This window comes from Labrus mixtus, chromosome 15 (assembly GCF_963584025.1).
Source record: "Labrus mixtus chromosome 15, fLabMix1.1, whole genome shotgun sequence".
Taxonomy (NCBI): domain Eukaryota; kingdom Metazoa; phylum Chordata; class Actinopteri; order Labriformes; family Labridae; genus Labrus; species Labrus mixtus.
Genome location: NC_083626.1, coordinates 11,445,199 through 11,457,307, shown reverse-complemented (window position 1 = coordinate 11,457,307; position 12,109 = coordinate 11,445,199). Strand labels below are relative to the sequence as shown.

At 39.5% G+C, this 12,109-nt stretch overlaps 2 protein-coding genes across 7 annotated transcripts in view; one reads left to right on the top strand and one right to left on the bottom strand.

Annotated features, from left to right (window-relative positions):
* The window catches only part of ccdc30 (coiled-coil domain containing 30), a 29,693-nt gene extending 25,670 nt beyond the window's left edge, over window positions 1-4,023 (bottom strand). For 4 of the 6 annotated variants that reach the window (XM_061058717.1, XM_061058718.1, XM_061058722.1 and 1 more), the window contains exons 1-8: window positions 3,937-4,023; window positions 3,049-3,260; window positions 2,278-2,436; window positions 1,818-1,938; window positions 1,312-1,502; window positions 925-1,002; window positions 682-759; window positions 80-233 (exon numbers count right to left, since the gene is read on the bottom strand). In XM_061058717.1, the coding sequence (XP_060914700.1) occupies window positions 80-233; window positions 682-759; window positions 925-1,002; window positions 1,312-1,502; window positions 1,818-1,938; window positions 2,278-2,436; window positions 3,049-3,063 (796 nt within the window). In that variant the 5' untranslated portion in view covers window positions 3,064-3,260; window positions 3,937-4,023. The remainder of the gene's footprint in view (window positions 1-79; window positions 234-681; window positions 760-924; window positions 1,003-1,311; window positions 1,503-1,817; window positions 1,939-2,277; window positions 2,437-3,048; window positions 3,261-3,936) is intronic. The other 2 variants (XM_061058719.1, XM_061058721.1) reach the window with 2 other exon arrangements.
* Window positions 4,024-6,367: 2,344 nt separating this feature from the next.
* On the top strand, window positions 6,368-12,104 carry zmynd12 (zinc finger, MYND-type containing 12). Its single transcript, XM_061056982.1, has 8 exons — window positions 6,368-6,699; window positions 8,541-8,661; window positions 8,955-9,126; window positions 9,230-9,399; window positions 9,659-9,781; window positions 9,870-9,963; window positions 10,551-10,696; window positions 11,833-12,104. Exons 1-8 carry the CDS (start codon window positions 6,560-6,562, stop codon window positions 11,941-11,943), a joined length of 1,077 nt encoding a protein of 358 aa, XP_060912965.1. The 5' UTR covers window positions 6,368-6,559; the 3' UTR covers window positions 11,944-12,104.
* Window positions 12,105-12,109: the final 5 nt, after the last annotated feature.

Sequence of the window (12,109 nt, the reverse complement as noted above, 5' to 3'; positions counted from 1 at the left end):
AACAATATACACAATTCCAATTTCTTAAGTAAACACATCATTTTTGAAGGGATACAAGCTGTCTGTCCTTTGAACATACCACTTGGGTCCAGGTTGTTCTTGGCAGCATCCACCTCATTGGTGAGTCTGCGGATATCCTGATGAGCCATTGCCAGCCTCCTGGATGCCTCTTCAAGATCTCGTTCCAGTCGCTGGTTCTCATTTTTCTCTTGGGAAATCTCCTCGCTGTGAGCCTGGTGTGAAAAAATTAAGCGTTGATCGTTAGAATGGGATGTTGCACTAGGTAGATTGGTAATCAGATGAATCGCCTCGCTTGCTGCTGAAAGAGACATGCTAAGGCTAAGATCATCATTAATGCAGGCCTGGGAAGTGGTAATGAGTTATATTTCTATATGTCAGTATTCAATTGCTTACAGAGACCAAAGGACACATGCTTTTACCTGTCACATACCATCACTGTTTCAGCCATTTTGAGCAATCATCTGCTTGAAAATTACATTCACTGATGAGTTACTAAGAAAAGTATCTTATGCATCATTGTGGTCATGCAAATATAAATGCATGATGCCAGCATGGTATGTATTTCAAAAAGTGGTACTCTTCCAAAACATGCCAGTGATTCCTATTATCATGACAACAGTGTTAGATAACAGTTAGTTTGATTTATAAATTAAAACCTACAGGGGTAATATTGTGTTTGCTTTGACCAGACCTGCGCAGCCCAAACAACTTCTTCCATGGACTTTGGGACGCACACTGCTGAGAGGAAACAACAGTGTGTACAAAATGGCAAAATACAGTAGATAACTATCACATGGTATGTCTGTTCTTTGGCTGGAAAAGAATCAGGTTGTTCTTTAATCTACAAACTTAACTCAGCCTGAAGCTTTAAACTCTGCCAAAGCATGAGGACAGTCACCTCACCTTCATGTTATCTATGGTTTTCTTCATATCCTCCCTCTGATTCCTCAGCTCCACCCCCATCGTGTGGCGAATATAGTCCTGTCAGTGTCAAAGATGGATAGGGACTCACTCAACCATTTACCTTGTATAGTTAACAAATGTATTTCCCTACAGCTATGAAACAATGGCATCATTGAAATCAAAAATGTAATAAGACCTCTGCCCCTGCAATTACACTGGAATACTTTAATTTAAAGTGCCAATAGTAAAAAATACACTACAGCACAAACTATATTAGCAGTTTAAATGATATTGCAAAATGACTTAATTTTTGTCTTTCTCTAAAGAACTGACATTATGAGGAAATAGTTGTTGAATGTCTTTGAAGTTTGCATGTCAGTCCTTTACCTGTTGATGGACTTCTCTTAAGTTTTCAGTGAGGCTCTGACTTTCCAGTCTCCTTTCTACAGCCTCCAGCCTCTCCAGTAAAGTGGCCCTTTCCACCAAAAGGTAGGCCACTTGCTCACTGGGACTGCTCAGACCAATTTCCCCAAGGTCCTCCTGAGCCAACATCTCTGCCAGCTCCTTGCTCTGACTCTCTGGAAGAGGTCGAAGTTATCACAGGTTAACAGTTGTTGTTTTTTTTTTGTTGGTTTTTTTACAAAGTAGTATTACAGCCAAATACTGAATTGATACATGGCAGCAGAATTTACAAAACCATATGTTAATTTATAATTCAGGGAACATATGCTCTAACATATTACCAGAGCAATTTTAGGCCGTTCACGGCAAACATCAATTGTAAGCTAAGGTGTGCTTAAACTAAGATGCTTAGGATCCATTGAGAGCCTATAGGTAGGTTACAACCCAAATGAGAGAATCCCAACATTTTACCACATTTGCAAGGAAGTCACCTTGTCGTTGTCTGATCTGGTGAAGCTCTTGTCGCAAGTGTTCATTGTCTCTCTCATAATCTGCAGTAAGACATTCACGCTCTTCCAGTAGCCCACGGATATGTGCAACATAGCTCTCCACCTAACGAGCAAAAGTACAGAAGTAATTGCGGTGTGACTGACATACCATTTTTAGCAGTAAGCAGTGTTCTGTAACACTTACACAAACCGAATTGAGTTTTTCTGAATGTACTGTCGTCATGAGATAAAACACGTTGGCACTGTAGTTTTAAAGAGGCGGAGTAGCACATTGTGTAAGACTGGAAGTAAGGTTTATAGATTTAAATAAGAAAAACTACAATTATTAATTATGTTAAAACACTGAATGTACAGAATTACTCAGAGTCAGACCCTTACTCACTGAATAAAATACAATAAAATAAAAATAAAATGTATAATAATTTTTTAAAAAGTCGGTCACCTCCAGCATCTCTTTGGCCTGCTGAGTACGCAAGGTCTGCAGCTCCTGGGTGGCTGTCTGAAGCTTTGCCTCACTGTCAAGCAGTTTCTGACAGGGGTGACCCTGCCGTTCCTCAGCACTGGTCCCCAGGGGGATGCCGCCATCAAGGCGTGTCTGCACCTGGGAACCCAGCGAAAAGAGCTGAATGTTTTATGAAAAGATAGTATATTCATCAGTTAAGTTTTGAACTGTAATGTAAAGCTAAAACCTCAAAGATTTGAAAAAGCTTAAAGTACTGAGGTTTGCAGGGCAAACTGCTTCATACAAGCTTGCTTGTTACAACAACATTTATATTCAACTGAAGTTAACTTCAAATAAAAGCTGAAACAATTACAAAAAAATGCAACTTAATGACCTTCAATAAATACACACGACAACACCTGTGACATTGACAGCTTAACATTTGTACTTCTAAATCACTAACAGAGACAACAATGAAGAAAATGATCCTGCAAACTACTGCATTATCAAAAGTGTTCATCATCAGGGTTGTGAGTCTTGCTGAAAACTGATCCATTGGTGTAACACACATGCCAACAGTAAACACCTGTTGCTGAATTCAATACTGTACGTTGTAGCCAGGCCCTGTAACCTGAACATGCCCCCCATGCAGCACTTTAACTACACCAAACATACAACATATTTTCACTAGCTGGGTAGCAATGTGTCATGTGCATGTTGTGTTTAAAGATCAATCCAACTGACTTATCTGTTACATTAAAGATATGTTACCTCTTCATAATTCATGGTCGTACATCAAGTTGAATCAAGCAGTATGTATTTTTCCACTATGTGAAAGTTCTTATTCAGAACTGCATTTCAGCCTACATGATATCCCATAGAGCATTATTTTGCAATAACATTGCAAAGATCTGCAGGTCTTCCCACTCCATCACTCCCATTGTTGAAAATGTTCCATGATTTCTCTTGGCCTTTAAGTTCCCCTGCAAAAGATAATTCATTAGAAATAATGCTGTAAAGACATGTGAGGATATGTCTGCCTACAGACAAACGTTTAGAGAAAGGTACAAGCACACTACAGCAAAATATGAGGCTATGCAAAACTTTAAAATGACTAAAATAGGCTTCAAGTGCTTTGTTTAATCTGCAACAATGTTTTGCATTTACCTGGACACCAATTAATGCATCATCTGCTAAGCGTTTTAAACCGTGGCATTAAGAACCAAATCCATACCTATTCATTGCTGTGTTATTACTTTCGGGTATTGGTTATCCCCAAAATGTCTGACGAGGAGGAGCAAAAATGTTTTTGTGGGACATCTGCTTTTGCATTCCTTTTGGTCACGCAAGCTGAATAGTAAGGAAAATGCAGGTCGGTTTCAGAATTGTTGCCCCACTTGTGCTATAGTAATAACCCACACTGTAAACTGTAACAGACCGCAGTCCAAGATAGTAAGCAAAGTAAGTTCCGAAGTTACCGTGACACAGCTAACTAACTCACATTCAGCTAACGCTAGCATTATTGTTAGCTATTAGCTTCCTACAGTGGCGTCTTGGCAGCAACTGGTATATAGGCCGTGAGGTTTTCATTTTTAAATTTTAGGACTTCTGCTTAAACCATTACTTATGTGCATGTATCGATGGTAAAGTTTTACTCACCTTTCGCAAGGAAAGGGCGTTAAGAAAGCCAAGCGCTACGAACAGGCGTGGCGGAGATAATTGGCTTCTTCTAGCACCTAGGCAACGGACCGTACCATTCAGGAAGGGGACAATCCATCAGCAAAGTTACCACCAAACAACTATTGGTTTTCGTTTCAAATGAATAGTATTGTTGTTTTATACAAACTTGTAACAAAATGTAGAAAGTTGGTTTGTTTTTTTCACTGGCAGTCAGCAAGTAGGCTGGTCTATGATGTGCATATGGTGTAATAGTAAACTAATGCAAATAAGTAAAGCTGATGATATCTTAGACGAGAGACGAGAGACACTATTTAATGTTTTGATACGAGGTTCTCACCAATCCATTGCTTTAAACACTAGGGGCGACAACATGTAGCCTACGTTTTTTGCCCATAGACTGTAAAAATAATTATTTACTTAGGCCTACATTCAGCCTACACGTTGCAGGAATTCGTCGTGATTTTAGCACAGTTTTAAACCAACAGTCTATGTTTTTAACACATAGGCCCACAGACCGGTGTTATGCCGAGAAATCGAGCAACTCGCAGACGCAATCTTCTAAGCTACCAAATTTTGGATCCACCCTTATTTCCTCTCGACACTTCAGAGTCAAACAGACTGTTAGCAGAGTATTATAGTACTTCTACCAAGTCTATAGCCTAAAACAATGAGGAAACTTAACGTGTATTAAGATATAATATAATATATGAGCCAAGTTGTGTCCTGCCCAGATGTTTTATAGGCTATGTGACCAGTGCACTCAAATTTTCGTTATGTTCCAGTATTATTGTTAAAGGTGCACTATGGAGTTTTTGTAGAGAAATGTGAAATATGGAGAAGTGTACAGATTATGTGGCATATGTTCATTACTCCATACACAAACTGTTCTCAGAGGAAAATTTGGTCCTAGTAACCATTTTTGAAGATAAAATGCTACACGAGCAGTTATGGTGGTGGGCCCACAACAGTGAAACCTCCTGGTAACTTTTTTGCTCCAAACAATGTTCCAGGGACCCATTTTTTCCTTAGAATAAAATTTGTGTATTTACTTCAGAAAATATAGCATAGAATTGTTTTACTTCTCCAACTTTCAAATTTCCCTACCAAATCTAGTGCACCTTTAAACATTTTGCAGCTTTGTTTCGTATCTGCCCCAAACAAGACTTCAATCAGGAATGGAAGTTAGGTTCTGCGTATGTAGGTAGCCTATTTCTAGACTATAAGGTTAAAAGGAAAACGTGTTCCTAGTGGGTGTTTACAGAGGATCTCTTTATGTGGCTCATTTCCTCTATACTGCCCATGGGTGGGTCTCATTGAGCCTTTTTTGGATGGGGAGTTTGCACTAAGGGAATATGAAGCAGGGCTAAAGGGGAGCTCTGCACAGAGTAGGCTAAATGGGCGTTCACCCTTGAAAGTATGGATGGAGTGACCACAAAAATATAGGGGGTGTGGCAATGGCCGACTAGAAAGGAGAGGACCACCTGGAGGGGCACAATGCTGTAGAGTGGTGAGTCTACAAGATTTTGTTCAGAGGAACTGGCGATAATCAGGGTAAGAACTTTATTAACTCTTCATGGGATTTTTTTATTGACTGGGTTCAATTTACTTCAAAACAAACATCAATGTAGAGCTACATGAATCTAAATATACATCTGTAGAATATCATTGTCATGATTTGGCCTTATTAGTTTGTGTTTGTCTATTTCAGAGTTGAAGTTTCCTTGTGGTTATTCATCCTAGTGTTGCTTGTTTCCCTTGTGTGTCAAGAATGTAACATAACCACTAGAACAAAGAAACACACCGAAAAGAAACTACAAAATAAAAACAGGAAACACTAAAGACTAAACTATGACACATTAAGACAAAAACACACAAGGGAAACTGTTTTGAGACACACTGTAAGATTCTACAATTCACATAGAAGACATTTTTATCCAAAGCGACATACATCAGAGAGTATGTACAACACTAATCCATTCATACTGAAGCAGCGGGAGCAATCCAGGGTTTAGTGTCTTGCCCAAGGACACAACAGACATGTAGTTCAGCTGGGGATCGAACCCTCAACCTTCCGGTTGAGAGGCGACGACTTTAACAAACTGAGCCAAAGCCGCTCAACAAAGGTAGAACACCAAGGTGTTTTTGAACGTTTTTCAATTTTCCCTAAAACACACTTTGATCAGGCTATATCTATACATCAGGCTAGATGTATCTACTGAATTTAATAATCAATATAACACGAAGAAACACAAAATGTTTAAGTTTTGTTGTAACCCTAAATCTTTTTTGATAATAATAAATTGATTATTTGATAGGCTACCACGTTGTGAAAGAGGATATTATTATTGTGCATTTAATCAGGCTATCAATTTAATACTTGTTTTCAAAGTAAATTACGCTATTCCGGCCTGCAGTGTTGGTTTCTTTATCAAAAATTACTACGTTTATTTAGACACGGAAGCTGCTGAAGTCGTTGCCATAGTAATGGTAAACTTGTAGGTTTTTTTCAACAACTGGCGATTGCTATCAGCTTGTTTTGTGTTAGAAAGTAACAGGCTACCTGTTATACGTGTAACCATCGCAAACGGGCTTACTTTTAATAATGGAAGGGGAACAACACGTTTTTGGGAAAACATCCAAGATTATTTCTCTTGCCTTACCCAAAGCAACGGAGAAACTGTGTGAACTTTGTCAAAGACCAGCAAACCTGCAATGCACTGGGTGTCGGGTCACCTTTTACTGGTGAGACTGAGTCAGCATTAGTAGCCTTGCTAGTTGTTTTATCTTCAACCGTAACATTTTCGTGAAAGCATAGCAACCCTAAATTCAACAAATGTGGCTTTTGTTCAATTCATGTTGGCTTAGTTAAACAATGTCTTACTGAGGACGCTAGGTGGCAGTGTTTGCCATATTTTTCACAGTAACATTTACAGAACACGTCGGCATAAAGGGCGTTCATGTGACTGTGTCGTCAGTGGGCGGGTTGCAGCTGGAGATGAAATTAACACGAATTATGTTTTGCTCATGTGACTGATTGTCTGTTTAATCGTTTTAGTCGGTCAACATCAGCATTTTCATGGAAGCAACTATCCTTCGGCAGATATTGGCAGTGTCTGCAGACTCAATGACAGTTTATAAGATTGAGCTCTGTGAAATCCTTATTGGCACAGTATTGGGAGTGAAGAGGAGCATGTGGTGACATCCCTGTCTGTAGGGATTTATGTAAAGGGATGGATGAGCCACTTAACCCATTTTCTTAAAGGGAGATTACAGCCACTTATATTGCTAGCTTCCCTCTCCTGAACTTCAAGTCTGGCACTTTTCTTGACATAAATAAATATTTTTGGCCTTCCCTAATCAGCTAATCTTCAAAGCCCATAAGATATAAGGGAGAAAACAAACAAATAAAGTAGATTAAATGCAGTTGCCAGTTAAGGCCTGACTAGCTTTTGTTCTTCGTCAGAGCAGTATCATTTTTTATGTCTGTGTCCGACTATTATGTTACTGGCTAAAATACAGCTATTACATTGATAGCAAATTGTCTATTGAATTGTATCATATACTTGTATTCGAGTCATATACTCATGCTTTTATAGCCAAACAAATGTTTGTTGGAACTGTTCATTTTCAGGAATTTAGAGAAGTTTCAGGCAAAGAAAGCTTAGGAAAATGATAAGAGAGAGCAGTGGCCATGCTGTCCTGAGAAGACCTCGTGATTTGTGTGTGTCAGTGCTACTGTTGAAGTGACATGGCCAGATTTCCTGCCAACTGCTTATTCTGTTGCAGGTCCAGAGAACACAAACATAGTGGAGCGAGCTAACATGCTCCTCTGTAAAAAAAAAAAAAAGGAAATCCAAGAGAGTTTCCACAGAAGTTTAGACAAGAGCCAGATGAGCAAAATTACAGACCAGACAGTTATATAACAACATGCAATTTAGTATGATCTCTGTGTACTGTGATATTTTCTAACTTGAAAGAAGCTCTTTTTTTGGAAATGTAAGAACTGTGATTCAAACCAAATTATCTTTGTCGTTAACACACATTTAATAGTTAATACTCTCGTCATATCGGTCGGCTGCAGTTTGATGTTCATCTCATGTCAGTAAAAAATGTTCTCGATAAAGAGTTGATTTCTGAGCCAACACCAGCCATATTTTTCCCAAAGGGAAGATTTAGTGTTAGTGTTATACACAGTGAATCTTAAAGAAATATTAAGAAAGCCACAACATTTGTTTGTGATTATAAAATAGACATTTAAGCTGCTGTAAGGAGTTTTTAGCTGGTTCTGAAAAAGACTGAAATAATATCAATATCTCTATATGACCTAATGCGACAGAGAGAGTCAGCCACAAGATTTATTATCTCTTTATAATCATTTCTAATGCTTGAAACAACTGTGTGCAAGGTGGCAGACAAGAGTTAAGAGTTCATTCTTAATGACCTGCACATGTACAGCACAAAATAAGCAAAGAGAGAAAAGGCTTTGTCCAAAAGGGGCGCCTAGATCGACAAAAAAATCTTCACACAAGCTTTAAATTGCAATCTTTTTTCTTTCTTTTTTTTAAACTCTCTTTATATCTCAGTGATGCAGAGCACCAGCAGGCTGACTGGTTAGGGATCCACCAGAGAATCTGTCCTTTGCTTGTTCCCATTCGTACCCTGACTCTCCAGAGGGCTGGCCAGATTGAAATACAGCTTAAAAAGGTGAGGTGTTGAACTGGTTATATGGACATTCATGAAATAGTGCAGACAGCTTGTTTTGAGTTGATAGGAAAATGCAAAGAGATACTTGAGTTGTAAAACCGTATCGCTATGGCCATTAACATTTTTTAAATTTTCTCCTAAGATTTGTAGTTACAAGACTGCATTTCTTTTTAAATGCCTTAGCACTTTGGGCCATGTGAATTGTTAAGTAATATTCCTTGAAGCTAAGTGTGATGAATTCATGTAGGATAAACGTCACCTGATGTGAACTGTGTGTTTGGTTCTCAACTAAGGCAGAGCTAGTGGAGATCTGCCGGTCAGTGGCCCAGAGCAAACTGTCTGAGGGGAAACACAAAGAGGCTCTGCCTGCTGCTCAGTTTTGTCTGTGCTGTTCCAAAGACATCCATGGTCCAAGTACTGTCCAACTGGTTCCTGCATACCTGCTGCTGGCTGATGCTAACATGGGTCAGGAGGAAGTTTTGTCAGCCTATTTACCGCCTTATTCCTTCCTAGATGTTTAATGTTTCTATTTCTTGGTGCATGTATTTATTCGTACTTATATCTCTAGGTATGGGTAATCTAAAACTGGTGGCAGAGCTCCTGTCCCAAGCAGAGTGGGCAGTGTTGAAGAGCCCAGAATGTGGTCATGAAGTCTACCATCAGCTGCACAGGAGCCTGGGCCGCCTCCATGTTGCGACTGGAAACCTGGAAGCAGCCCTGGTTAACTTTGCAAATGATGTCTGTATAAAATTTAGTACAGTCACCAATAGCTGCATTACATTAATTATTGTAAGCTGTCCATTAACTTCACAAGCTCTATTGACATCGTGAGGAGGGAAATGAGGGCCACATCTTTTATGCAGTTAGTTAGCCATACGGACTTGTCTTATTGCATATAAATATTCCTAAATTTCACTAAGATTAACAAAGTGTGAGGTACATTGATAATATCTCGAGATGTACAATATTTTTTCTTGATTATCGTCTTGCTTTTCAGATATACTACTCCAGTGAGGAGTATGGTCTGGATAGCACAATAACCTGTAGAGGCTACATTCTCATGGCTGATGTTTTTGCTAAACAAGGGAAGACACCCATTGCTCGCTCGTTGTACTCTGAGGTATAATAAAACATACAATGTGATTATATAACTTCATCCTGTTTTGTCTATGTCTTTCATGCTGTGTCTTCTGTTGCTCTGATTTTAGGTGGCACATACTTTGCACTGCCTCCTGAACAAACTCATCAACACCAAGGTCCAAAATGTCCAAAATCCAGGCATGTGGTCAGAGCCATTATTTGGTGAGTCCTGATAAATGAAATATGAAAAGTTTAAATTGAATGTAGAACCATAGGAAAACACAATGAAAAAAAAATGCACTTGCTTATGAACATACCAACATATATTAACAAACCATCTAATTTCAGTGCATGATAGGAAATTACATCAGCAAGTTATCACTTGCTGCTTCTGGTGAACAGCAGAGAGTTCCATTGGTGTATCACTGATAAAATTAGGTCAGCGTTTCCATATTTAGCTGAGCTGTATTGCTGTGCAATCCGAAAGCTAAACCCCAGATTTACACATGCATGCATGCTTGGGGCCGACACAGAGCCAGAGACCAGTGCTGACACATCTCTGGCTCTGCAGTATCCGCATCACTAGCCTCTATCGCAGCTGCTGCCCTACATATGATGCTAAGCCTGTTAGCAATGCAATTTCCAGGGCATTGTGGATGTTTGGGGGGGGGGGGGGTGCTTACACAAACTGCAGAAGACGCAGGCGGATCTTCATGTTATGTTAACTTCTATTAAATGCACAAATACATTTGTAAAGGTGAACAATGTATTTAGCACTTATTGTGTCTCTATCCATGGTTTTCAATCAGGGAAATCCCAGCAAGTTGAAGTGGGTGAGACCTTAAGAACAATACTAGAGTTTTGGCAGAATGACTCCAGAAACGATTCTGGTCAGATTGCACTAGTGGCCCATTGCCGTGCTATGCTCGAGTTCCTAGGAGGAGACTCCCTGAAGGTGAGTAACCTGACAAGACAGCCAGGCATTAACAGTTCTACTTGACATAGTGACACAGTTCCACATTATCCCCTTTGAGAGGGCAGTCTCAGGATGGGATTAGCTCTAATTGGTAAAGCTGTAAAGATGAGGTTTAAAATTAGCAGGAATAGACTGTCCCGACATTCTGACTTTAATCTTTGTTTCCAGTATCTCCATGATACTACTAGAAGTGATTTGTGTTAAGTTAAGCTGCTTGCCAGATGAAAGGAAGAGATAGCATTGGCTTAGGTAATGTTTACTGCCTGTACAGGAAGTTGAGTACTAGACAGGTGAATGCAGAGACTAAAATACTTGCAGAGGGTCTAAGTTCAATGGGTTGAATGACATATTATGGTATAGCACTACTAACTTCACTCTAGCAGACAGTAACCATATGGACAGAAGACAGTAACGCAAAAACAACACTACAGTCAATTCATTTGTCGGATTTCTGTGTCGTCAAGTCTTTTAGCTGGTCATGAGATCTGGATGAATACAATTACAGTTTTTCAAATTCACAAACCCAGAAGTGTCAAAACCTGCTGGAGGTTAAGAGGTTCCGTCTACCAAGAAGAGCAGTGAGTAATTGTGTGTGTGTTTTGTTCTGTTTAAGCAGTACAATGTAGAAGCATCCTTTCTTATATCGTTATATAAGAAAACATTAGGTTTTAAAGCATAGGTGTAAATTAACTACATGAATGCATTCAGCCTTGTAATGGCTGTGAGAGAGGTGGATTGATTAAACACTGTTAAACCAACAGACACTTCAGGAACACATACATAATGCTTATTTCCAGTAGTCCTCGAGAAAGTGATTAGTCCATGTAAACCACAGGTTTCTTCGATGAATTCCACATTGAGATTGACAAGTTTCACCAAAGCATGCATAGTTATGTCAACAGTATCAAACCATCACCCCCCCTCCCCTTTTTTATTATAAACTAGAGGACCGCATAACAGCCAAACAAATCAAGTTGTCAGAGGGGTAAAGAAGGACAAGCAATCTTACCGGGTGGCATCCAATTACAGTGATATTATTATATAAGTCAGCTTTATTCTCCCAGGAGAGTCTAACAGCTGCAGCTGCTGTGTTTCCGTTTGTTTTTCTGTGCCAGGCACTGGGATTTGGTAACATGGCCCTGCAGGCCTGCCAGCTGATACCAAACCATGACCTGGTGGAGTCCATCCAGGCCCTGCTGCAGCTGGTGCAGAGGTTGCAGACATAATCACATCCTGGTTCTGACTAGACAGCATACCAGGCTTTCCCTCTTCATGGAGTGTGCTTCATGTGGACTTTTGTTCAACTCCATAATCATTAATGTGATTCAATGCACAATAAGTATAGAAATTAGTAAACGATAAATAAAAGTCAATATTTTTGCTGTCATTTAG

What these genes read in the sequence shown, in the direction of transcription:
- zmynd12 (XM_061056982.1), top strand. Translation starts at nt 6,560, where the DNA reads ATGGAAGGGGAACAACACGTTTTTGGGAAAACATCCAAGATTATTTCT. An exon ending in TGTCGGGTCACCTTTTACTG is followed by an intron (nt 6,700 to 8,540) that starts GTGAGACTGAGT and finishes TTTATATCTCAG; the next exon opens with TGATGCAGAGCACCAGCAGG. An exon ending in TTGAAATACAGCTTAAAAAG is followed by an intron (nt 8,662 to 8,954) that starts GTGAGGTGTTGA and finishes TTCTCAACTAAG; the next exon opens with GCAGAGCTAGTGGAGATCTG.